The sequence below is a fragment of the Bos javanicus genome, chromosome 3 (assembly GCF_032452875.1).
Source record: "Bos javanicus breed banteng chromosome 3, ARS-OSU_banteng_1.0, whole genome shotgun sequence".
In the NCBI taxonomy this organism is placed as follows: Eukaryota; Metazoa; Chordata; class Mammalia; order Artiodactyla; family Bovidae; genus Bos; species Bos javanicus.
In genome coordinates this window covers 117,957,298-117,984,580 of record NC_083870.1, presented here as the reverse complement: position 1 = coordinate 117,984,580, position 27,283 = coordinate 117,957,298, and the positions used below count along the sequence as shown (strand labels likewise).

General features: G+C 50.5%; 1 protein-coding gene across 2 annotated transcripts; it reads right to left on the bottom strand.

The window, feature by feature from the left end:
- Nucleotides 1-236: 236 nt before the first annotated feature.
- On the bottom strand, nucleotides 237-24,692 carry ASB1 (ankyrin repeat and SOCS box containing 1). Of its 2 annotated transcripts, none has more exons than XM_061412823.1 (5): nucleotides 24,247-24,692; nucleotides 19,996-20,142; nucleotides 18,064-18,366; nucleotides 7,037-7,422; nucleotides 237-5,856 (listed from the first exon to the last, which is right to left on the bottom strand). In XM_061412823.1, exons 1-5 carry the CDS (start codon nucleotides 24,675-24,677, stop codon nucleotides 5,729-5,731), a joined length of 1,395 nt encoding a protein of 464 aa, XP_061268807.1. In that variant the 5' UTR covers nucleotides 24,678-24,692; the 3' UTR covers nucleotides 237-5,728. The 2 variants fall into 2 exon arrangements, with proteins under 2 accessions (XP_061268807.1, XP_061268808.1); XM_061412824.1 differs by having other exon boundaries at nucleotides 19,996-20,137; nucleotides 24,247-24,368.
- Between the last annotated feature and the right edge of the window lie 2,591 nt (nucleotides 24,693-27,283).

Sequence of the window (27,283 nt, the reverse complement as noted above, 5' to 3'; positions counted from 1 at the left end):
AGCATTCAAGTCTCCAGTTATAACCATGGATTCTATTATCATAGACACAGACAATGGATAGTGAAGGAGAACCAGCAATCCCTGCCACACAGGCAGCTGGTTTTTGAGACAGAAAGTGAGGCCGTTTTTCAGCAGAGCAGGAGAGGTGTACATCTACAGATGGGCCTGGGGACTGGTGTGAGGAACAAAGGAAGTATCTGAAATATTAATAGCAAATACAGAGACATGCCATGGAGTCATGGAGAAATGAATAAATGCTTTATTTAGTTCATTCATTCCCAAAGCTTCACAACTCACCCTCCCACTATCAAAATAAGTCACATATGACACAGTCCCCACCACCTCCCCACCCAAGAGAGCACTGTAGGGACAGTGTCACCACAATGGAGAGTCATGTGTTTCAGACATTTTAGGGGCACTTTCTCTTCAGACTAAAACCCACTAAGTGAAACAGGCTCATCCCAGTTTAAACCTGTGCAGCACTATGAGTGCCTCCCTGGAGCACTGGGGCCCCCCGGAGCAGTGGAGAGAAGCCGGGTAGACTCCCATTTACAGATGCCCCTCTCTGCAAACTATGAGAAACTCTCCGGAGAGCCACTCCTCTACCTAAAGTGCATATACAAAGATGCCACGTGATCAATTCTTCTCTCCAATGAGATAAACAGTACACAGAATTAAGGCATTTGGGGGGAGTCAACGGGGAGTAAAGCATTCATTACAGTTACAGTAACCTACCAAAGATGCCCATCCCATTTCTGAAAGCTCCTAACCAGGCCCAAGTGCAGCAACAGCCATGGTCCCAGCTGCTGCAGACAAGCGCGGTCACTATCAAAGAGAAAGGGAGGACCCAGGGCTGATGCCAGCGCTCCAGCAGCACGTGGGCTCCAGGGCATGTCACACCGCACGTGCCCAACACCAGACAGAAATCACGGGGGCTGGGCAAACACTGCAGGGAGGCGCAGGGGTGCTGCCGGCTAAACCACAGCAGCAAACTGAGGTGCTAACACACGGGACAGCCACGCTCAGACACCACACGGACCTGGACACATGTACACGCACACATCACACAGTAGAGGTCTGAGATCCAAGCAATGTAAAAAAGAAAGGATCCTCATGCCCTCCAGACACTGAGCAACTATGAGTTAAGGCAACAGAAGCCACCTCCACCCTCACTCACGTCCGCATCCAACCGTCTCCCTACCATTTACGGCGTATGTTCCACAGACCACTGCACTTCAGAACCTGCATGTCCCTCCCGTGGAACTCTCCGAGGACAGGATCCCACTGACCACTCATGTGTGCATTTCAGTCATTCTATTCCACATCAAAGGAGTCAGGTTGGAGGGTGGGGAGCGTGAGAAGGAGAGTGAGGCCTAAGTGAGCCAGGGAGAGATGTCAGGTGGCTGAATGAGACACTTCCAGGAGGGAAAGCCAAGCTGGCGGGGCACCCAGGCCCCTCAGGCCCAGCCGCTGAGTGCCTGGCAGGTGGCCCCAAGGGCAGGGGAAGAGCCTGAGCCCCGGCACCAGAAGGCCCACCCACCACCAGCGCCAAGCCTCGGGGTGCCTCAGGTGCCCAGGGTGAGCAGCAGCCGCACTGAGGAGCCATGCTCGCTTCCTGGGAGGGTCCTTCAGGGGTGGCCAGCGGCCCACCACCACAGGGATGGCGCTGTCTTCACAGACACAAGCACGCGCTCCTGACCCTCCCGGTGATCACAGGGCCTGTCCCCGGACTACCAGGCAGCAGAACCATGGGCTCTCCTTCAGCTACGGACAGGCCGCTGGAGACTCCAGGAGGAACTCCTCAGTCGTGAACACAGGCTATAGACAGACTGTGGGTCCCGACGCTGGTTCTCAGAGCCTGGCCAACTTAAAAAGAAGTTCTGGGATCTGATGAAGGGCAGCCAACATTTTATTCTGCAACCAGGTGCATTAAAAAAAACCAACAACGTTGCCCTCTATTATCACCTTCATTACATAAAAAGACATTTTATCACCCAAATTAGGAAGAACATAATCTCAGACTAAAAGACAACCCTCTAAATGGAGTAAACTTGACTTCCCATGTGATTTCACGCGCATCCTTGCCCTTCTGACCTGTGCAGGAGGCCTGTGTCACGGTCACCGTGACTCTCACTGTCCCCCGGGCACAAAGCCCAGCCGACCAGCAAGGCCACAGGTCGTCATCACCTCAAAGGCACATCCGCTGAGAAGAGGGACCACGTGCACAGAGACAGCGCTGACACGTCACCAGGACGGCTCAAGTGCCCAGTGCTTTCACAGACATTCTCCCGTGTGTCCTCACAAGAGCCCCACAGGAGAGGCATGGCCGGCCCGTAGCCGGGCCTGCTCAGGACCAGGCAGGAGAGAGCTCAGCACAGAGGAGCCTTCTTCTCCAAGGCGGACTTTCCCTGGCTGGGTCCAACCTTGCCTGCAGGCTCCTCTCTTACACTGCTCCGTGAAGAAAGGGGGAAAATGATGGCACGTAGGCCTGATAACAGAAACATATTCAACATGAGCAAACTGTGTTGAAAAGAAATTGTCCTTTCTTTTTAAAACGTCCTGTTTAACAAGCACATGTTGACTAAAACTTATCAAATGTCAAAAGAGAACATCAAAACCAAGCATGACGACCTTGAACCCTTTCCTGGAACAAGGCAGGGCATAAATAAATAAATACATAAATACCAAAAATAACATGAAAGGGCACGGATACATATGACATTGATAGGTTTTGGAAATACATTCGGAACTCCCACCAGGACGCCAAAGCGGAACCCTCTCCGAGGTCTCAGCGCTGCCCCACCTCCCTAGGTTCAGCCCCACTCGTCCACTGCAGCCAAGGCCCCAAGCACAGGATTCCTTCAGCCAAACGGCCCTCAGGCGCCCTAGCAAGTGAGCACACTCCTGAGACAGGCTGGGGGCCCCGGCTCCTGCCCATCGGTTTGTCGTGCCCCGCCCCATGGGCACAGTGCTCTGGGCCACAACCTCATCACCCATGTCCACGTTTCCTGGCTACATGGCAGTGGGCACCCCGGGGTTTGGAGACTGGGCTTTTATAAAGTGCTCTGTGGAGAGAGAGACTCCTTCCTAGTCTGTACCCTACCTATCCCTGCCAACAACAGAAAAAGGGAGCTTTAGTAACGTGAGGCTCAAAACAAGAAGAAATGGCCCTAAGTATACAGCTATGCTGTTTTCAGAGTCGTGTGTGGCACATATGGAATTTCAAGCTAGAGGCTGAACCTCAGTTGCTGGGGGTCTGAAAAAATTATCTAAAGGCTGGCTGGACACAGAAAGTCAACCTGCCTCTATAAAGGATGACTAGCTCTGAGCCCACCACGCTCTGGGGCGCACGGTGCGGGGGCCCCCACTCCCTGGCTCAACCCCTCCCGAGTCCCAGTCCCTCCCTGGCCAGGTCTGGGCCAGGCCCAACAGTGAGGATCAACTCAGTCCAGTCCTCTAGAGAGACCCCAGAAAAATGGTTCCATCCCCCAGAAACAAGTCCTGCACTCACATCACCCTGCACAGCAGCCAGACAGCCACCGTGCCAGGCCAGCCGGGGACCCCTGCCTCTCCTGCCTGGCAGCGCCCCCGATGCTGCTTTCCAGGTCTGTGAACAGTCACCTCCCACCCCAGGGAGGCTCTGTCCCTAACAAACCCCTGCAGACAATGCCCAGCAGGGCAGGGCACACAGGGTCCTGCGAGCCTGCAGCACAGGCCCCAGGAAGGGAATCCAGGCCAAAGGGCAGCTGCAGGAGTGCAAAGTGAGGTGAGGGAGCTGCTCCTGAGACTCCTCTAGCCAGACTGAGAAGGGGATGTGCTGCCTTGCCAGGGACCCTCCCTCCAGTGGTTCCGCCCCCTCGCTGGCAGCTCCACCCCCTCCTGTGGCTCCGCCCCTCTCCAGCGGCTCCAGCTATCCTACAACCCTTCCCTATAGGAGGGAGAGCCCTCCCCCAACAGCTGCAGTGGAAGCCACTGCCCGAGAGGGCCACCGGCACACTATCACTCTCCCAGACCAAATCTCAGCAGTGCTCGGATCTGGTGGCAAATATGCCATCTGCCACCCGCCCGCGGCCCCTCCTCTCTCAGGACGCCTCTCCTGCTGCAGGTGGGACCCCGAGCTCTGAATGCAACCCACCCAGCAGGTTTGCAGCCAAGAGCGGCAGCCTACAGCCCACTTTTGAGCCTCCGAGGCCGCGGCCTCAGCTTGCAACGAACTCCAGTGGCTGCATCTTCCCCTCTGAATCACCAAAGATTTCTCTCCCCTAAGACCTCATTCGTGTGCACATGGGCCTGCCTGGCTTCCAACACATGTCCACCCACACCAGGAGACAGACTCAGAACTCCATCCTCAATCACGAAGACCATGACCAGACGCTGGTAGTCTAGTCAGTGAAGACACACAACAATGCTGATAAATAAACCCATATCATTTGTTCAACTCTTATAGAAAATCTAAACACAGATGTGAAATCTGTCCATTTCTAAACACTTTCCATGGATCCACACAATGGTTCTGAGGCCTCAACAACCAGATGTGATTTCCCTGCAATCAGTGGCACCTGGATACTTCAAAGAGGCAGCCACTGGCCCACCTGTGCCGGCATGACACACATCTGGCCACGCAGCCCTGACCACAGCCGAGCTGTCAGGTGATAACCCAGCTCAGTCCTCTCCCTCCCCCAGCCCCCAGCAGGCCACAGGAGACCTCTAACCTCACTGCTATCCCCCTATTCAGTTCTAGGAGCAACTACCGAGACATCAGGTCCAAACAACTGAAGCACAATCAGCCAAACACCAGATGTTCTGTCCACAGGACACCACGGAACTGAAAGCTCTGAACCACCCAGAAGACGAGTCAAGTTTCCACTTCACAGTGCGTGCGTGGACTTGTTAGAACTGGCAGTGGATGCTGCTGGACGGTCCTTGGTCCGAATGGAGGCAGTGTGCCTCCTGAAATCAGTGGACTTCTGGAAGCTCCCAGAGTGAAATGGCAGAGAACTCGTGAGACCTGTTGGCATGATGCTAGGCACAGCTGGGCATGGAGCTAGGTGTTGAGCTCTGAGCATTACCTAAAGAGACTGTGAACACTGTAGGTACTAACCTTGAGACAGTAAAGCCAACCCAAGTGGCCAGGAAACCATCCTTGAATGAAGCCAATTGACATGACGCCCCCACCACATGGAGAGAACACTGAGGTGGCAAGGAAAGCGTGTGCATGTGTGTGTGCGTGTGTGTGTAAACATCACATGTTCAACCCAGGAGCTGGGAACACAAACTCACAAGTTCACAAACTGTGTCTCTGTACTCTACTTTTTACCAAAACTCCCTTTTTCATTTGACTGCAATCAAGCCATCAAGTTGAGAAGTGAACCCAGAAGCAGTCTGGAAGATGCCAGTCCTCTCTACTCAGGATATCAGCAGGCCTCCAGCCTCAGCCCCAACTTGCTCACATTTCAAGGCCCACTGCATTAATTTACAAACAGACTGAGGAAGCACAAAATCAAGTTGTGTAGGAGCCTCCCGGCTGATACTGATACTGACCCCAAAACTGTCCGATGCCCAAACACCTGAGATAGAGCACAGTTCAGGGGAACAAAGCCAGTCCTGCTTCACCTGCAGCCGGGTGGGACTCGGCAGCACAGGACGTGGTCACGGGGCGAGAGTCGGTGTCAACTTGCACTGCAGGTCACCACCGCCTCTTCACTGCAATCAATGGCACTCCGGAATTCTACTCGTAAAGCAGAAACTTTTTTATGGGGTCTGGCAGAGGCAGCGAGGGGATCAGATGAAGGCGGTATTTGCCGAGCGCTCTTCTCACAGCCACGCGGCACAGATTCAGCAGGGACCTGGGGACACCTGGAACGGGTGGGAGGAAAGGAGAGACAGAGGAAGGGGGAGTTAATCCAGTTTCTCCCCAATCACCTCAGACCAGAGGCTGGTGGGGACGGCAGGCAGGACACACCAATGCTTGCTGCCAGCATCCCAATTTCAGAGGCAAGCCGGCTCTGGTGACAAAGGCCTGTTACCTGCTCCTTCATCTGCACAAGGAGCAGAGTCTTCACTATCCAAGCACCTGCTCACCTCTGCTGAGTTCCCTAGGCATAGAAACTAGAGCTGACCACTACGAGCCCTGATCCTTGCCCTGTCAGCCTCTGCTCTTGGTCTACCCCAGAAGCTCCAAAGGGGTTTGAGGGGAACAGACCAAACAACAGAGGAGGGTAGACAATTTTACTGTGGGTGAAAAAAAGCCTCATTGTGTCTCTGCCTCGTGAAACAGGCATGAACACAGGCAGCCTAACTAATAGTGTGGCTCCAGCTGACCAGTAACCAACTCTCAACAGGAGCAAGTTTTAATGATCGGTTTAGGGAAAACCAGTAACAAGAACACAACACAGAGATGTTCTCAAGAGGTAAGGGACTGGGGAAAGGTGGTCACTCAGATGCTCTCAAGACCCAGGCGGGAAAGAGGCCGGGTGTGGGCAGGTCAGAGGGAGCACCGAGGGTCAACTCCTGAGTCCCGGAGAATGATAACGAGACCAAGCCATGGATCAACCCCAAACTCCCTGTCCATCAACTTAATTCCGTGGCAAAGCCTTCTTCATAAATAAGCAAACCTCAGACTTAATTCTAGCAAAAATGAGGCTTAGTTCACAATCCAGAATGATGGTATTTGAGTGGAACTGAAGAAGGGGGAGTGAGGGCCCCAGAGGAGGAAGAGCTTGAAACCTATTGTAAAGCAAACACTTAAACGCCATAAGCGCAAAAGGACCTCAGATCACGAAGTAGGGCGAAGGGGTAAAGAGGACATGTCCCAGGGACTCTGAGAACGCTTACTTTTATAGATTCCTTGTTATTAACCCCTGGTGTCCAGGAATTTAAAAAGAAACTAATCTGGAAGACTGTTCTAAAAATTCCTAATCCTAACTGAAGGTTCTGACCAAGTGCTAATTAGGAAATTTTATTTTCATTGCTGCAACTTGGTTCATTCAACCGATTTAAAGAGACTGCCAGGCAGAGCTGAATTAAAGCCACTTACTTCTGGCTTCTTTAAAGACCTGCAGCGCCTCAGGGTCCACCTTCCTCCTGCCTCTCGACTCTGGGCCCAAGGACTCCCACTTGACCAGGTTCAGGTTGGCTCCGAACTCCACCAGCAGGCTGACGAAGGCCGCCTCGCAGCCGTGACGCAGGACGGCGTCCATGACACAGCCAGGCGAGCCCCTGTAGAAGCCCTGCGTGTTGACGGGGCCGTTGCAGTTGAAGTCCGGGTTCGCCCCCGCCTGCAGCAACAGCTTGAAGCACTGCAGGTTGTGGTAGGCGGCGCTGATGTACAGCGGGCAGACCACCAAGGAGGTGAGCCGCCGCGAGAAAGGGGGCTGGGCGTCAGGAGTCAGGTGGTGGTTGACATCGACGTCCGCCCCATACCTGCAGGGAGACACACGGACAGTCAGGCCAGCATGGTCAGCAGATCCCGACAGCGCCTGCGGGGACGGCCCGACGCCCCAAGCACCGGAGCGTCCCCTGCTCGCAGTGGACCCATGACTCCCAGCAGGCACCACGGGAGTTCAGAACCTTGGGATCCTCTCACACAAGAAAACTCATAAGGGAATTCTTTCAAACCTGTGAAGACCCAAGAATCCTATGGCTATTTTAACTATTTCAAGCAAAGATAAAGAAGGAAAATCCCCAAATTCATCTTATGCAATTAACAACAGAATAAACCCCAAACCAAACAAAGGTCACACCATAAAGAAAAATTACCAGTGACCTGCACTTATGAGCATCAACTTACAACCTCCAATAAAACGTCAGCAAAGGTACTCCAAAACATTAAGAAAGCAACACATGATGACCTCATGGGGGTTATTTCAAGGGTGGTTCCTATATTAGAAACTCTATTAACATAATCCATCATATTCACAGAACTAAGGGGAAAAGCTGAGGATGTGACTGGTGATGGAAGCAAGGTCCAGTGCTGTAAAGAGCAATATTGCACAGGAACCTGGAATGTCACGTCCATGAATCCAGGCAAATTAGAAGTGGTCAACAGGAGATGGCAAGAATGAACGTCGACATTTTAGGAATCAGCAAACTAAAATGAACTGGAGTGGGTGAATTTAACTCAGATGACCATTATATCTACTGCTGTGGGCAAGAATCCCTTAGAAGAAATGGAGTAGCCATCATAGTCAACAAAAGAGTCAGAATATGCAGTACTTGGATGCAATCTCAGAAACGACAGAATGATCTCTGTTCGTTTCCACGGCAAACCATTCAATATCACGGTAATCCAAGTCTATGCCCCAACCAGTAACGATGAAGAAGCTGAAGTTGAATGGTTCTATGAAGACCTACAAAACCTTCTAGAACACCCAAAAAAGATGTCCTTTTCATTATAGGGGACTGGAGCAAAAGCAGGAAGTCAAGAAACACCTGGAGTAACAGGCAAATTTGATCTTGGAGTACAAAATGAAGCAGGGCAAAGGCTAACAGAGTTTTGCCAAGAGAACACACTGGTCATAGCAAACACCCTCTTCCAACAACACAAGAGAAAACTCTACACATGGACATCACCAGATGGTCAATACCGAAATCAGATTGGTTATATTCTTTGCGGCCAAAGATGGAGAAGCTCTATACAGTCAGCAAAAACAAGAACGGGAGCTGACTGTGGCTCAGATCATGAACTCCTTATTGCCAAATTCAGACTTAAATTGAAGAAAGTAGGGAAAACCACTAGACCATTCAGGTATGACCTAAATCAAATCCCTTACGATTATACAGTGGAAGTGACAAATAGATTTCAGGGACTAGATCTGATAGACAGAGTGCCTGATGAACTACAGATGGCAGTTCATGACACTGTACAACAGACAGGGAGCAAGATCATCCCCAAGAAAAAGAAATGCAAAAAAGCAAAATGGCCATCTGAGGAGGCCTTACAAATAGCTGTGAAAAGAAGAGAAGTGAAAAGCAAAGAAGAAAAGGAAAGATATATCCATGTGAATGCAGAGTTCCAAAGAACAGCAAGGAGAGAGAAGAAAGCCTTCCTCAGTGATCAGTGCAAATAGAGGAAAACAACAGAATGGGAAAAGACTAGAGATCTCTTCAAGAAAATTAGAGATACCAAGGGAACATTTCATGCAAAGATGGGCTCAATAAAGGACAGAAATGGTATAGACCTAATAGAAGCAGAAGATACTAAGAAGAGATGGAAAGAATACACAGAAGAACTATACAAAAAGATCTTCATGACCCAGATAATCACGATGCTGTGATCACTCACCTAGAGCCAGACATCTTAGAATGTGAAGTCAAGTGGGCCTTAGGAAGCGTCACTATGAACAAAGCTAGTGGACATGGAGGTGATGGAATTCTAGTTAAGCTATTTCAAATCTTAAAAGATGATGCTGTGAAAGTGCTGCACTCAATATGCCAGCAAATTTGGAAAACTTAGCAGTGGCCACAGAACTGAAAAAGGTCAGTTTTCATTCCAATACCAAAGAAAGGCAATGCCGAAGAATGCTCAAACTATTACACAATTGCACTCATCTCACACGCTAGTAAAGTACTGCTCAAAATTCTCCAAGCCAGGCTTCAACAATACATGAACTGTGAACTTCCAGATGTTCAAGCTGGATTTAGAAAAGGCAGAGGAACCAGAGATCAAACTGCCAACATCCTCTGGATCATTGAAAAAGCAAGAGAGTTCCAGAAAAACATCCATTTCTGCCTTATTGACTATGCCAAAGCCTTTGACTGTGTTCAGTTCAGTTCAGTCACTCAGTCGTGTCCGACTCTCTGCAACCCCATGGACTGCAGCATGCCAGGCCTCCCTGTCCATCACTAACTCCCAGAGTTCACCCAAACCCATGTCCCTCAAGTCGGTGATGCCATCTAACCATCTCATCCTCTTTTCCTCCTGCCCTCAATCTTTCCCAGCATCAGGGTCTTTTCAAATGAGTCAGCTCTTCGCATCAGGTGGCCAAAGTATTGGAGTTTCAGCTTCAGCATCAGTCCTTTCAATGAATATTCAGGACTGATCTCCTTTAGGATGGACTGGTTGGATCTCCTTGCTGTCCAAGGGACTCTCAAGAGTTTTCTCCAACACCACAGTTCAAAAGCATCAATTCTTCGGTGCTCAGCTTTCTTTATAGTCCAACTCTCACATCCATACATGACCACTGGAAAAACCATAGCCTTGATTAGACAGACCTTTGTTAGCAAAGTAATGTCTCTGCTTTTTAATATGCTGTCTAGGTTGGTCATAACTTTCCTTCCAAGGAGTAAGCGTCCTTTAATTTCATGGCCGCAATCACCAACTGCAGTGATTTTGACTGTGTAGATCACAATAAACTGTGGAAAATTCTTCAAGAGATGGGAATACCAGACCACCTGACCTGCCTCTTGAGAAATCTGTATGCAGGTCAGGAAGCAACAGTTAGAACTGGACATGGAACAACAGACTGGTTCCAAATAGGGGAGGGAGTATGTCAAGGCTGTATAGTTACCCTGCTTATCAACTTATATGCAGAGTACATCATGAGAAACACTGGGCTGGAAGAAGCACAAGCTGAAATCAAGATTGCCAGGAGAAATATCAATCACCTCAGATATGCAAATGACACTACCCTTATGGCAGAAAGCAAAGAAGAACTAAAAAGCCTCTTGATGAAAGTGAAAGAGGAGAGTGAAAAAGTTGGCTTAAAGCTCAACATTCAGAAAACTAAGATCATGGCATTTGGTCCCATCACTTCATGGCAAACAGGTGGGGAAACAGTGGCAGACTTTGTTTTTGGGGGCTCCAAAACCACTGCAGGTAGTGACTGCAGCCATGAAATTAAAAGATGCTTACTCCTTGGAAGGAAAGTTATGACCAACCTAGATAGCATATTAAAAAGCAGAGACATTACTTTGCAAACAAAGGTCTGTCTTGTCAAGGATATAATTTTTCTAGTGGTCATGTATGGATGTGAGAGTTGGACTATAAAGAAAGCTGAGCGCCGAAGAATTGATGCTTTTGAACTGTAGTGTTGGAGAAAACTCTTGAGAGTCCCTTGGACAGCAAGGAGATCCAATCAGTCCATCCTAAAGGAGATCAGTCCTGAATATTCATTGAAAGGACTGACGCTGAAGCTGAAACTACAATACTTCGGCCACCTGATGCGAACAACTGACTCATTGGAAAAGACCCTGATGCTGAGAAAGACTGAAGGCGGGAGGAGAAGGGGATGACCGAGGATGAGATGGCTGGATGGCATCACCGACTCAGTGGACATGAGTTTGAGTAAAGTCCGGGAGCTGGTGATGAACAGGGAGGCGTGGCGTGCTGCAGTCCATGGGGTTTCAAAGGTCGGACACAACTGAGAGACTGAACTGAACGGAAAAAGCCACAATTCTCTCTCAAACGCAAAAGAGGCATATGACAAAATTCAACACTTCAGTTCAGTCACTCAGTCGTGTCCGACCTTTGAAACCCCATGGACTGCAGCACGCCCGGCCTCCCTGTTCATCACTGGAAAAACCATAGCCTTGACTAGATGGACCTTTGTTGGCAAAGTAATGTCTCTGCTTTTCAATATGCTATCTAGGTTGGTCATAACTTTCCTTCCAAGGACTAAGCGTCTTTTAATTTCATGGCTGCAGTCACCATCTGCAGTGATTTTGGAGCCCAAAAAAATAAAGTCTGACACTGTTTCCACTGTTTCCCCATCTATTTCCCGTGAAGTGATGGGACCAGATGCCATGATCTTCGTTTTCTGAATGTTGAGCTTTAAGCCAACTTTTTCACTCTCCACTTTCACTTTCATCAAAAGGCTTTAGAGATTCAACACTTAGACATGTTCAAAAACACTTGATAAAATAGAACATGAAGAATATTTCCTTAACATGATGAAAAATATTTCTTCATCCCAGAAGTCAGCATCTCACCTAACGGGCAAACACGAGCAGCAGCTCAGCCAGGAGCAAGACACACCATCCCACTTTCTGGCCACTATTTCTAAAGGCGTGTTTTTCTTTTAAAGTATTAGTGCAATTAGACAGAGAAAGCAATTAGCTGATTAAAACTGGAAAAGAAGAGGTAATTTTTCCTATTTACAGAGGACATGACTATGTCTGGAAAGCCCTAGATAATTAATGAAAACACAATTAAGAAGCAATGAAGTAGCAGGTTTTACACCAATAGCCTTTACATATACAAACAAAAACAAGTCACAAGATAAAGTGACAAATACTTCATTTCTAATGGCAAAATAAACATTAAAGTGAGACAGCTAAGCATAAACTTAACAGTAAACGTCCAAAGTGTGCATGAGGAAAACTGTATTTTATAATTAGAAAAAAAACTTTTTTTGAAAGTCACAAAAGCAGACACAAGCAAGAAAGACATACCAAGTCTTGGATAAGAACACCCAACACCATTAAGATTTCACTAAGCATATTAATATAAATGAAAATACTCTTCCTAGACCTAAATAGGTTGATTATAAATATAAATACATAAAATTAACATCCCTGAAGCTAAATGAGTCGATTATAAAGTTCATTTGGAAGATCAAACAGGATAAGATATAAAAACAAAGTTTTTTAATATGAAAATTAAAGAAAACCTTTTTCATGCCAAAAAAACAGCAACAGTAAGTGAAAAATTGGATAAAAGGTAACGAACAGTTAACATCCTTACTCTAAAAAGATGTTCTGAAAGGAGATCAACAGCCCTACAGGCACATGAGCCAGAGACACAGGAAAGGATGGTTAGCCTCGCTCATAACAGAAACGCAAATTAAAACTACTCAGAGACAGCACTTCTTGCCTATTGGACTGCAGAAGATCCAAAAGCTTACTGACCAGGCTTTAAAGAAAAAGGAAGTCTTATCCATTTCTGGGGTCATACAAAATGGAGCAATCCCTGCAGAGGGAAATGTGTAAAATCTGCAAAACTCCGAACAGCCGTATACACAGGCAGTTCATTAAAACAGCACCCACAGCAGCCGGAGGCAGGTGACAACCACAGGTTCATCAGGAGGGACTGAGTGATCGGTGGCCAACCCAAGGTGGCCCATCCGACAAGGGAAAAGGGGCAGGGCAGGTGCTGCTCTGGAACAGTCTCCAGGCCACTGGCGAGTGCGGAATGCAGGACGAGGAGCAGGCAGTACACTGCCGTCCACCCTGCGAAGAAGGCTCCACGGCAAACATGCATACGACACACACCTAGACGTGTAGGCATGTCTGCTTAGTGTTCAGTGTACAAGGATAAACCACAAAACTTCTTCAATGGTTCTCTACAGGGCAGGGATGAAGCAGGTGAGGACAGGAGCTAGACTTCTTTCAATACGCTTTGTTTACAGATTTGACTTTGGAACCATGTATATCCACAATGTAAAAAAGTAAACAGCAATCCCTAAAACTGAAAGCAAACACCTTAACCCACTGTGGGTCCAGCTGGTGTCTGTCCGTCCTGCCCACCAAGCTGGCTCTTCTTTCAGGCCCACGGAACATCGAGAGCAGCCAGACTGTTCTGAGCACCAGATTCGCCTGCAAGGCCTACAGCTTCGAGCAGCCCCAGAGGTGGGAGCACTCTCCCAGCCCTGAACTAACCTTTACAGCTGTCCAGGAACCCCCCTCCCGACTCTCATAGGCAGCCTGGATGTGAGGATGAACACAACACCGGCAGATACAGGAGCCACCTGACCTGGAAGCCTCATTCTCCAACAGAGCCTTCAGGATGCCCTCGAGGCACCTGCCCTTGTCACTGCGCTCAGAGACACCCAAACACAGGGCTTTCTATCAGGCGTGTAAAGTTCCCCAGGCCGAGCGCAAACGACCTGCTGGTCATTTCACTCTAAGCAGACGCCACTGACCACAGCAGGGAGGGTGGCCTGGCTCAGAGTGCCGCAGTCCAGGCCTCGTCAGGACGGTGCCCGCTAAGGATGCTGCCTGCTGAGGAAGGTGAGGAGCCCCGCGTGGGAGGGGCAGGAGCACAGGAAGCTGGTTACACCGAGGAATAAGAAGCACATCAGAGGTAAGGGGAGGGGCTTCCATGGCGGCCCAGTGGTTAAGACTGCTTCCACTGCAGGGGGTGCAGGTTCGATCCCTGGTTGGGGATGCCATGATGTGCGGCCAGAGAAGGAAAGAAAAAAAAAAGGGGGAACCAGGTCTTTCAATGTCGAAATCATACATTTGGAAAGGGAGAAGAGCAGGATGACACGGGGCAGCTCAGAGCAGTCCCAGAGGTGGGAGCACTCTCCCCAGCCCTGAACTAACCTTCACAGCTGTCCAGGTGCTGAACTGTACTAAGGCCTTGGGCTGTACTCTTTAACCACCGGTGTATAATAGACACAGGAATGTAGATGGAAACGTGTCCAGTAACAGCGCCTGCAAACAGCAACACCCGACAAGCAATAAGCACTCCCAGTGTCCAGATCTTGGCTTTTCAACATCATTCTCCTTGGAGAAATGACAAAGCCCAGGGCTGAATCAGGCAAAGTACGTATGAGCCCGGAATAACTCTAACTCCACAAGAAACCATGAGTCGAACATACATAAATGGATTAAAAATTTGATGAGGAATAAGATATATACATGGTTGCAAAGTACCTATCCACGAAAATATTTATTAATCACAGAGGGAAAAAGAGGAGCTTCACAACATAGAAAGCTGGCAGACACCGCCCTGGTCAAAGAGCGAAAGGGAACATCAGCGGTACTGGGACCAATGAAACCATGCACAGCTTGATCAGATGCACCGAGAACAGAGCCTGGCTTCTGAGAGAGTCCGCCCTGCCCTGGAGCTAACACTGGAAGGCAGCACTGCGCACGGCCCCCCACCGCCCTCCCAGCCCCCAGACGCCTCAAGGACGCTGTCGGCAGAGTCTGTCTCATACGAGGGCAAGAGGGATGACGATGGGGTCCACCGTTCAGGGGTCCAGGGTGGAGAGAAGAGCAGCGTTGTCAGGGCTTGGTAAACACGCGGGCCAACACTCACAGCTGGCAATCCTGTCTCATCACCCGTCTCTTCCCCAGAACAGACACCGTGGTGTCTCAGCAGCACGGAGCTGAGGAAGACAACGGTGGCACGCGGACCCAGGGGCTCAAAGGACACCCCGCTTCCCCTCTGACGCCATGGAGCACCATCAGCCACTACAGATGCACATGTCACCTGTTCTACAAACTGTCCTAGGAACAACCTTCTGACACACAAACCAAACCAGGCAGAAACTGCTATTTCATTTCATACAACCAATTAAGAGACCCAGATTTCAAGCACTGAAATCTGTTTCCTCCTTATTCTTAGGAAGATGTTTTCCAGAATGTTTGTCATTTTGGGCAACACGACAATCTGGTATTAGCTGAGCTGTGGGAAAGACAGCCTTCATCCGCTCATAAAAACGTACTGGCTGGGAGCCAGTTAATTTTAATCCTGAGTATTTTCCAAAATTCCCGTACTGCTTTTAATATCGCTGGCCAGGAACCATGGAACAACTGCATAAATCAACATAACTTTTGCACACACAGAAATACCACTCCTTACCTTTATAAAACAAAACACCAAGGGCAATGAGAAGTAACAAAACGGAGGCTACTTGCAGAGGGACCTCAGACCACAATAGTGACAGAGAGTGCCCTGCCCGTGAGGGACAGGGACACAGGGAAGGCAGGAGTTGAGTTTGGACTATATGTAGGTTGTGTTATTTGTTCAGTAACTTAACTTCATTCTTCAGAAGTCAATTATCGGGTCGTTTAGAAGATAGGAAACTTTACAATAGTATATGTTCTTGGTACCTCACCGCACAAGTGACATCCTGCGCTCCAGCAGGAAACAGAATGTCTGAGTGACGCTGTATCAAGAAAGGCATCTGGGCATGTATCTCAGAGTCAAGCCTGCGGCTAGTTCAAAGCAGCAGTGCATCATGAACTGACTGAAGTGCCCAGTGGGATGTGTGGAACCAGGACGAAATTTCATGGACTGATCCTCTGCCTGTGCTCAGTCATCAGTTGTGTCTGACTCTTTGCGGCCTGTAGGCAGCCCGCCAGGCTCCTCTGCCCATGGGATTTCCCAGGCAGGAATAATGAAGGGGGGTGCCATTTCCTCCTCCAGGAGATCTATCTGACCCAGGGATCAAACTCACATCTCCTGCATTGGCAGGCGGGTTCTTTATCACTGAAAGTGAAAGTCATTCAGTCATGTCCGACTCTTTGCAACCCCATGGACTATACAGTCCACAGAATTCTCCAGGCCAGAATACTGGAGTGGGTAGCCTTTCCCTTCTCCAGGGGATCTTCCCAAACGAGGGATCGAACCCAGGTCTCCCGCATTGCAGGCAGATTCTCTACCAGCTGAGCCACAAGGGAAGCCCAAGAATACTGGGGTGGGTAGCCTATCCCTTCTCCAGCGGATGTTCCCGACCCAGGAATCAAACTGGGGTCTCCTGAATTGCAGGCAGATTCTTCACCAGCTGAGCTACCAGGGAAGCCCTGGATTGACCCTACTGGATCCATTTCCAAATTAATGACTTACATTCTCCAAGATGCAAAGATATGGTACTGAAATGCCTTAGATTCTTGGGCTAGAAATCCTTAAAAAGAAGGGGGGGGAAAGCATTGCATTCCTTTATCCCTCTAACCTAACAACCATGTCACCCTCATTTATCTTTCCAAAAGCCAATTCCAGAGCCATGTGATACATAAAACTTTCTGATATAATAAATATATTTTCAACACCTAATTTAAAAACCATGTCTGCACTGGGTCAGATGCCCTCAGAACCGCCCACCGTGGCCTGTAACAATGCTGTAGTCCTCCGCAGTCCTTCCTGACACAGACAACCGGCTAAATAAACTCCACTCAGTCCAACCACATAACAAACTGCCTCCAGAGCAAGGGAGGGGAGAGAAAGCATCAGTGGTAGAAATAACTCACTGGAGCACAGGACTGAAGATGCAATCTCAATCAAACTGATTAAATGACAATCATTAGTGCAATTAAAGTAAGACCATAAACCGTCTAAAATAACAGAAAGGGAAAGCAAAGAAAACACAAATCATGGAACACAGACATTGTATAGTTAAGACAGAAAGATAATAGAAACAAACCTAAAATCAGCTACAGCGATAATGTTAATTGTATTCAGAAACAAAGAATCCCAGTCAAATAGTAACAGTGAGCACACAAAGACACAAAGAGTTACTTAAACCACTAAGATTCAAACTACAAGTGACAGAATGTTACCTAAATGAACCCTCAATGAAACCAATGGTTTCCTCTTGCTCTCATACAGGGCATAATCCACAGGCAAGAATTTTTATGAGCCCAATTAGCATCAACATACAGTAAGCAAAATTATGAGAAATACAAGGGGAAACTGACAAATCACAACAGTAATTAGATACTAACAGACTTCTCTGAATCTGGGGCAGATCCAACGGTTAAAAATGTAAAAAACAGAGAGAGGGAGTCTGAATAGCATTAACTGAAGTTACCACCTTGTCCTATGAAACTACAACACCTGTGATTTGTACTTTGTTACAAGGATCCACAACAAAGCAACCTGATTTTAAAAAATAATTTTTTTAAAAAAGAATCAACATGGACATTATATGGTCTGTATTATCTGGGCACAATACAATAAAATTAAAAGTTCACAGAGGTTTTTATTAAACTGTTAAGAGCCTCAAAACCTATAAAAACAAAGAGGAAATCAACTTCACTTATGCCTATTTTAAAAGTTCAGCAAAAACAAAGCTCTAGGCAAAAGTAAGTTAATAACCTTAAAAGTTTACATTGTTAATCAAGAAAACAATGAATAAGCATGCAACTCAAAAAGTTAGAGAAAAAGTAAAGGAAAATCAAGGAAAAGAGGGAAAAAGATAGACAAAAATAGAAATTAACCAGTAAGAAAATAAGAGAACTGATAAAGCTAAGAAGCAACTCTTTAAAAAGACAAAACGGACAAATCCTGTCACAAGCCTACTTTGAGATGGGGAGAAAATAAGGAATGAGAAGGTGGCTGCAGACACGGGCCCCTCAGTGGCCGCTGCGGCGGCGGGGCGCAACCCAAGCACTGACCTGATGAGGGCCTTCAGGATGTCCGCCCGGCCCACGCGCGAGGCGTGGTAGACGGGCGTGCTGCGGTGGTGCCGGCTTCCGTTGGGGTCGGCGCCGGCCTCCAGGAGGATCTGGGCGCTCTCCAGGTGCCCGTTCACCACAGCCACGTACAGGGCCGTCTGTCCCTTCACGTCCACCAGGTCCACCTCGGCCCCCTTGCGGATCAGGAAGTCCACGCAGTTCCCGTGGCCCGCGGTGGCGGCGATTCGCAGGGGCGTGCAGGGGAGCCAGCCGCAGCACCACACGGACTTCTCGTTGATGCGGCTGAGAGAGAGCACAGGGAGCCAGGCTGGGAGGCGCAGGACACGCCAGCTGGGAGCAGGGGGCAGCCCTCGCGTTAAGAACGCCCCCAAGGGCTCGGCTGCAGGAGACGCTTTCACACACTCCCCCTGCCAGGCCCACGCCTGCCGCAGGAGCCCCAGCCCACAGACCAGGAAACCTGAGGCACAGCCAGACAGCACCGGCGCCAAGAGCGCCACAGCAGAGGGACACCGGCCAGGCTCAGCCCGCACGGAAAGTGGCACTCAAACCGAGAGCCCCGTCAAGGAACGCCACGGCCGTGCAGTACACGGACCTACCACGTCACCAGCCGAGGCGCACGTCACCTCACGCTCCCGACTCTGAACAAAGCCCAAGGATCCAGATCACCGAAGCAGTGACCCAGAAACACGCAGTGGGCCAGGGCTCCTCCTTCAGCTGTGAACTCGCTTCCACTGGCCAAGGAGGCCAAGGAATGCTCCAAGCACTCATCACCAAAGAAATATATCCCAACAGAAAAATACCATCAAACACTGGAGATTTGTGGATCCCAAGTATTAGAAGAAACAAAAACAGTACTTGAAAAAGCAGTATGAAACTACCTGGTCTAACACCTAGCTTAACTCTCCTTTGTTCTATTGTTACATCTGCAGTACCACAAAAGTTTAATGCTTTCTTCTGACTTGAGTCATTGATATTAGATACTCACGTGCAGTCCATCTATTCGCTCTGTATGATGAACCTTTCTGGACATTTGAGACTATTTTTAATAAAATATCTGTTCTAATGAAATGATGCTAAGACATTAGAAGGGAAGGAGAAAACCTTTTTCTGTATTGTTAGAAATCCTTCTCTTGCGAACAGTCCACAAAAAAGAGGGTACAAATTTCAGGATCAATATGCAGGCATTTCTCCCATCAACTCACTGCCAGCCTAGGCCCAAAGGGGAAACAGACACACAGAAAAAGCCTGGAGTTTCCAGCTGCAGATGAGTTTCAAACCTATCTGAGACTCCAATCTCAGACACATAGACAGCCAGCAGAGTCTCTGTGCTCCCCCGGGTGTCTCAAGGAGGGAGACGTGATAGCAAGACTCTGATGCTACTGATCACGGGAGGTGGCAAGGCAACAGGCAGGGCGCTATCGACAAAAGGAGCCAGAAGGTAGGCATCCAGATCTCCCTGGGTGACGAGACAGCGGGCCAGAGGCTGAGCCCTGCGCCCTGCAGGCCGACGCCTGAGGGCCTGAAAAGCCAGGGAAGAGCACGTCAGGGGTCCTGCCAGGTGCGGTCCGTCAGGAAGGCTGGACACACGGGGGACCCGATGCAACACTTCAAGGAGGAGACTTTTTGTACCCGACTTAGGGTAAAAACCAGATGAGGCTCGCAAAGGAGCAGGGCCGCTGCTGAAGAGATAACGAGGCTGGCATCAGGGGTAACCTCAGGGAAGCTGACACCCGGACAGCACCAGACGGTCACTGATGGAGCTGGACCTGAACTCAGGTCTCCATGCCCTGCCTCTCTGGCTACCGCCCACAAGCCTGATGGTGCTTCCCTCAGTCCCCTCACTCCCCGCCCTCTGGAGTTGGAAAGTATCAGGGGCTCCCGGGCTCCGGGCAGCACCTCAGCAGCACTCACCTCCGGTAGCTCTCTTCCTGCAGCAGGCTCCGCAGGGTCTGCAGGTCCCCCACGTAGGCAGCGTCGTGCAGCCTCGTGTCCTCACAATGCTCCAGCGGGTGGTCACAGAACTGCTCCCTCAGCCACTCCTTCAGATTAGGACCTGCACTGAAGAGAGGGGCGCCTGTCAGCTCTGGGAGGCCCAGCAGGGGTGCCGCCCACCAAGGACAGGGTTAATCCTTCAGTCGTGTCCCACTCTTGGCGACCCCATGGACTGTAGCCCACCAGGCTCCTCTGTCCATAGAACGCTCCAGGCAAGAGTACTGGAGTGGGTTGCCATTCCCTTCTCCAGGGGATTTTTCCGACCCAGGGATCGAACCCACGTCTCAGCACTGCAGGCGGTTTCTTTACTGCCTGAGCCACCAAGGCAGCCCTTCCCACTGAGAGAGTGCTCTCCAACTTTCAACAATAGTACATTATTCCCCTGCCTCCAGAAACTTCCAGAGCCAGAGAGACGTAGAAAATCTCCTTGAATAAAGCTAGCATGTGCCCAACATCAAACCAGGCAAGAATATAACGTTTAAAACTTTTGGCGGGGTGAGGCATCAAAATCCAAACCTACTTAAGAACAGAGAAGATCCTAAATAATATATTAGCAAAGCAAAATTTGAAATATACATCAAAAAAAGTCATCACAGGACTTCCCTGGTGGTCCAGTGCTTAAGACTCCAAACTTCCACTGAAGGGGGCCTGGGTTCCACCCCTAGGCAGGGAACTAAGATCCCACATGCCTCAGTGTGGCCAAAAAATAAAAAATAAGTCAACACAAAATTACTCTAATTTATTCCAAAAATGTCAGTATTGGGGGAAAAAACATATAATCCTCTCCTACGTTACAAATAGATGCTTGAATTTAGCAAAATTCAGTACCAAAAAAAAATACTGCTCCTTATAACACGAATGACTCTGCCATGCTGATCTAGGCAACAGCCTCGCCACACAGGAGTCCCCGTGAGTGACACACATTTTGGTACCTCAGATGGGTGCACTTTACTGAATATAAGCTGCACCTCAGTAAAAAGGAAAAAAGTTTAAAATACAATGATATAAATAGAAAGCCAGACCTATATAATGAAGACTATAAAACTGAGAAACAATAAAGGCTGGAATGGATGGTACAAACCACACAGTGTACGGGATGAGAGTCAGGGCTAGGGAAATTTTAAATGATACCAAATAAATTAAGGGATTTAACAAATCTCTCTGGGGCCTTTACATGAGATATGACCAAAATATTCTAAAGGTTTATTTGGAAATAAAAATAAGAAACACTTTCAGCTTATTCAGTATGTATGAGAAGACATCTACCCTACTAGACAGTAGAAATTCTCTCATTAAAATCAAAAGATAAATAAAACAATCAATTGCCCAGAAAAGAGCTTAACGTAAATAACATAATATGTCAGAGTGAGTGAAATAGCTCAGTCGTGTCCAACCCTTTGCAACTCCATGGACTGTAGCCTACTAGGCTCCTCTGTCCATGGGATTTTCCAGGCAATAGTACTGGAGTGGATTGCCATTTCCTTCTCCAAGGGATCTTCCCAACCCAGGGATCGAACCAGGGTCTCCCACGTTGTAGACAGACGCTTTACCGTCTGAGCCACCAGGGAAGTCAGAAAGGGGCATCAAAGTTAAGTGAGGAATGGGAAGAGTAGTTGCTATAAATGGGATGCTCGTGTCTCCCAAAATGTTCTGCCAAATGATATGCTAGGAGTCCTAACACCCAGGTGATTATTAAGAGGTAGGTAGGACCTTAGTGGTTAATTAGGTCACGAGGGCGAAGCTGTCATGAATAGGATTAGCACCTTTATAAAAGAGACCCTGGAGAGTTCCATGGCCCTCTGCCACGTGAGGACACGACAAGAAGATGGCCATCTATGAACCAGGAAGCCCTCATTGGACACGAAATATGCCAGTACCTTGGTCCTGGACTTACCAGCCACCAGAGCTGTGAAAAATAAATTTCTGTTGTTTATAAGCCATCCAGTCTACTCTGCTATCACATCCTGAATCGACTAGACCCCAAATACTATTCACTCTTCAACAATGCATGTTTGATCTGCAGGGGTCCACTTATACGTGGATATTTTCAGCAGTAAATACCACAACACTGCACTGTGGTTGGTGCCTGGTGGAATCCCCAGATGTCCGGGAACCTCACATGCAGAGGACCCCCAAGTTGTCCCAACAGTGAACTGTAGTCAACAAATTTTGTACAATGACATACCTACAGCTGACCCTTGAATAGCATGGTCTGAACTACGTGGGTCCATTTGCACACAGATTTTTTTCACTAAAAACACACTACACTACACAGTCCACGGCTGGCTGATCCTTGGATGCAGAACCTCAAATATGGAGGGTCAGCTGTGAAGTCAAAGAAGGATTTCTGACTGTGGCGGAGCTCTGGTAACCCTCTGGGTTGTCAAAGGGCAACTGTAATTGAGCTCCTCACCTCAACATGGAAGCTTAAACGTCTCCAGATAATTAAGAGTTCTATAAACTTAATTACATAGACAGGAGGCAGAAGGAAAGAGCATGAACTCAGACTGCTTCACCAAGTCCCCACAGTGCCAGGCGGCCTAGCCTGTGACCCTGCCACAGGTGGGCTCTCCAATCCTGAAGCTGCTTTTCATATCCAAATCAGATGTTTTGCCTACCTACTGTGTACAGGACTGGGCCATAGTACACTCCAGGATTTGACAGTTCAATAGCAGAGGTTAGACACAAAGGCCCCAGGTCATTGAGCAGAGCAGGGAGGGTCACTCAAGCACCCGCCACGACCAGGCCTCAGCAGATCAAGGCATCGAGAAGCCCGTGGGCCCCCAGGCCAATCCTCCTCCAGAAGTTATTCTCCACTGAGTTACCCACAGAGTGGAAAAGTTCAAAGCAGGAATAAGATTCAGAAGGTGTAAGGAAACTGACACACTTTTGCGAAGTTCTCCTCCAAGCCTGCCCTTGTTGGCCTCTTCCAACCTACCACCGAGGAGCTCCAGATTCAAGGTAACTTTGTTTGCATTTTTCTGATCAGCTTCTCCAACGACCATACACCACTTAAGCATCAACCTTGACCCCTCTACTCCCAGGCCAGCAACACAGTAAACGCTTAAACAGCACCGCCTGGATATTAGGGTGCCTGTGTGCAGAGCAGAGTCAGTCTGCCTTCCTTCCCCCAGACCACCCTCCACACCGGGAAGCAGCTGGCAACCCTCCTCATCCTACTGGACTCCTCTCAGTCCTTCCCTCACTCTCACAGGAAATGATGTCCAGGACCCTAAGGTCTGGCTGTACCTGGGGCTAGTCGATACCAACCAAAGCCTGGGATGGAAGGGGCTTTGTTTGTGTTTTTGTTCACTGGGGTATCAGTTCCTCAACCAACTGTTCATTGGATGAATGAATGGAGGGAAGGATGAAAAGCACTACTCGCACCTGTCTCCAAATCAACATTATATCTTAAATTCTGGCACATTTAGGAGTAAGAGTAAAACAATTCTTAGTTTATTACTACCTAACTAACTCCGGAGGGGTATCTCATTGGACGTGCGTGTACCGTCCGCAGCACACAGAAGCACCTAGTACCCAGGGCAAACTCAAACAGGCACGGAGGGGAACCGCCACCCACCCACCCCAGCCCACAGATTGAGAGGAAGCCGCTCCCGACCGCGAGCAAATGCACTCCCCCTGCAGATTCACACCTGCACAGCAGAAGATTTCAAGGTGTGACCCCCCAGTCCCGTGGCTATTCTGGGCAGTGGGCGTGAGCCTTTCTAGCCCGCTAAAGTCTGTCAGGGCTGCCTCCCCGGCGGGGGGCCAGGGCCCCTGCAGCGGACCTGCTGTGTCACTGACAGCTCGCTGGAGGTGGCGTTATCGCGGTCCCTTGCCCGTGCTAGGGCTGGAGTGGGGGCAACAGAAATAAGGGCTGACCCCTGCGGCTTTCCACACCTCTGGTGCGCTCAGAACTGGAGAATGACCTACGTCCTCTCTTGACGGTTGGGGGCGGGGAGTGTCGCCTCCAACCCCCCAGGCCAGCGGGCTGACAGTGACCACGCAAGCTCCACAGGAGAGGAAGCCGAGCACCCGGGCCCCGGCGAGCCGCGCTGACCGACCCCGGCGGCTCCGTGAGGCCCTGCCGGTCACGAGCCGACGGGGCTTGGGCGCGACTGCCTCGGCCCCCGCCGCCCCCGCCGCCCGGCGGCCGCGCGCGCACGTTACCTGCGGGCGCCGGCCCGGCCCGCCCGCCGCCCTCCGCCATGGGCTCCGGCCTCCAGCCCGTCCGCAGCCGCCTCCCCCCGCGCGGCCCGCTTCAGAGACCCCGCCGGCCGGAACCACTTCCGGAGCCACAGCGCGCGCGACCGCTTCCGGCGCCGCGGGCAGTGGCCGTGCCGAGGACGCGGCTTCCGGCGGGCGCGCGCCTCCCTCAAGGGCTTTTGGGGCCTCGCGCTCCCCCTACGCTCGCGACGTGAGGCCCAACGGGCGCGGGCTGCCGCGGACGAGCTCTGGGGAGTGGGGGTGGGGCGGGGGGCGGGGCGGGCTGTCGGAGGCGCGCCCCGTCGGGCACCGCCTAGGCTGTGTTTGTCCACAGGAGGAGCGGAGGAGTCTGGGAAAATATCCCGCCTGGGGGCGGGGCCTAATTTGCATATCATAAGTACTCGGGTTAGTCGGGCCCGCCCCCGCCCCCACTGGGAGGGCGTGGTCTTCTGCCTGGAGAATGTGGGAGGGACCAAGGAAGGGTCTAGCTCCGGGTTCGAATCCCAGGGGAGCCAATCTGATGGGGCAGTGCGCTGGGGTTGCTTCAGTCATGTCGGACTCTGCGACCCCATGGACTTTAGCCCTCCAGGCTCCTCTGTCCATGGGATTATCAAGGCAAGAATACTGGAGTGGGTTGCCAGGCCCTCCTCCAGGGCATCTTCCCGACCCAGGGATCAAACCCACGTGTCAGGTCTCCTGCATTGGCAGGAGGGTTCTTTACCACTAGCCACCCGGAAAGCCTAATTCCTTCCTTGAAGTCAAGGATCCTATCTATCAAAGTATAGCCTAGTGCCTGACACAAAGCGCTTATTGAATAAATTAGTGAACAAGGTGATCATTTTCTTGCACACACGCTTACTGAAATATTGTCAGACCTGAGTTTTGGTTTGTAAGCATGGATTCCTTTGGCTCCTTCCATGCTCCCCTGGGAGAAGGGCTCCAGCAGATGGAAGTGGGGGTGGGAGGGGTGTTTGGGAGGGGTTGGGGGGAGAGCAGGTGGCTGAGGACAGGTGAGACTGGAGACCCCCAACAGTTGTGCTATGACCCGCTGGCCTGCCCTGCCTTGTAACTACAGGACCAGGTCGGTGTAAGGGGAGCCACAGCGGCGGGGCAGGTGTCCCCAGGGGGCTGCTCAAATGCTCTAGGTGGTACCACCGGGCTGCAGGTCTGCAAGGGTGTTGGCTGGGGGGAAGGGAGCTGCCTCCAGCTCTGTTTGGACATGATAACCCCTGAGAGCACCAGTGGCAGAAGAGCTGGGCGTGATGACCACATGCTACACTCCAGGGAGCCAGGGGCACACCCAGACCCACCGGCCTGCACCTCAGAACACCTGGGAGCTTGAAAGGCAGGGAAACCTGGTAACAGTTCAAGTGTCCATCAGAGATGTTGGGTAAACAGTGTGGCCTGTCACGGGGTGGGTTATTACTAGCTTTAAAAGGGAAGGAAGTCCTAACAAATAGGAGGACATGCACGAACCTTGAGGACATGATGCCGAGTGAAAGAAGCCAGTCAGCAAAGGCGAAGACTGCTGCTTGATTCCACTTGAGAGTTTCCTAGAGGAGTCAGTTCATGGAGACAGAAAGTGGATGGTGGAATCAGGGGCTGGGGGAAGGGGGAGTTGTTTAATGGGCACGAGTTACGGGTTGGCATTGCAGGCGGATTCTTTACCAACTGAGCCACAAGGGAAGCCCAAGAATACCGGAGTGGGTAGCCTATCCCTTCTCCAGCAAATCTTCCCGACCCAGGAATTGAACCAGGGTCCCCTGCATTGCAGGCGGATTCTATACCAACTGAGCTATCAGGGAAGCCCATCTTACCACCATTTTTTTTTTTTAAAGCAGGCCTGATACCACCCTACCCCAGAGATCCTGATGCAAGGGATGTAGGGTGTGGGCTGGGCATGGGGATTTTGGAGGCTCCCAGGTGATTCTCATGCAGCCAGGCTGAGACCTCTGTCCCCGCCAGCTTCAGCAGCCCTGTCCCCCAGCCCCCTGTCCCCTCATGAGGGCCTGGGCTCCAAGGGGTTAAACGGCCTGAGCAGGTGTCACTTCCTGCGTGCACCTGGCTCTGATGCTGCCCTGGGATCTTGTCTGTTCTCTAGATAGACCTGAGATCCCTCTGGATCAGAGGCATCCCACCCCTCCCCCTAACTGCCTGCTGGGCCCGGTGCTTTCAACACCAGCAGGGACTGGAGGTGGCACTGACCCTCGCCATGCTTCTCAGGGCCCTGAGGTCAGGGAGGCTCGGTGCTGTGCCCACAACATGCTGTGGCCCAGCCGGGGCTCAAACCCAGGACTGTCCAGCCCTGCAGCTTCTCCTCAGGCCTCACCATCCCGCCTGGGTCCAGTAAGCCCAAAACACCCACCAACACAGGCTGCAGGTGGATCTACAGACAGAATCATCAGATCATGCAACCACCCTGGGCACACCCGTCCTGGGTGGACGCAGGGCCAGCGCTACCTCTGGCAGAGTGGAGACTGTCCCTGCGCCTTCCAGGTCCCAGGGGCACGCTAGCTTTTTCCCACCCGCATTGCCTCCTGCCATCTGGCAGCTCAGGGCTGTCCCTCAGCCACCCACTCATCTGTGTCCCCAAAATAAAAACACCCTACGTCCCCAAATGACCCCTCCTTGAAGTCTGGCCCAATCTTTCTGGAAGGTAGCTTGGCATAAAACGTTTGTAATCCTTGACCAGAAATTGCACACCCCGGGCACCCCTTGTCTGCACCCTCGGCCATAGGACCTGCCCCCCAGCTCATCAGAAGCTCCCCCGGCCCCCACCTCGCCATCTGGGTGACCGGGCTCCCTGCCAGCCTCCACCCGCACATTCTGGGCCCCCATCTCGTCTCACCTTGACTTACAGCTCGGGAGGAGCCGTCTTATCTCTCTGGGCAGAGACGTGGCTCCCTCGAAAGCTGTTTCTGCTCAGACAGATGTCTTAATTCACTCGCAGGAGCTCGCCGGGACTTGATATTGAACAAATGGTCAGAAGTGACAGCCACTC

Coding starts and splice junctions, on each gene's coding strand:
- ASB1 (XM_061412823.1), bottom strand. CDS start 24,677: ATGATATGCAAATTAGGCCCCGCCCCCAGGCGGGATATTTTCCCAGAC. Junction 20,143..24,246: donor GGCCGGGCCGGCGCCCGCAG/GTAACGTGCGCG, acceptor CCCTCTCTTCAG/TGCAGGTCCTAATCTGAAGG. Junction 5,857..7,036: donor GGTCTTTAAAGAAGCCAGAA/GTAAGTGGCTTT, acceptor CACCCGTTCCAG/GTGTCCCCAGGTCCCTGCTG.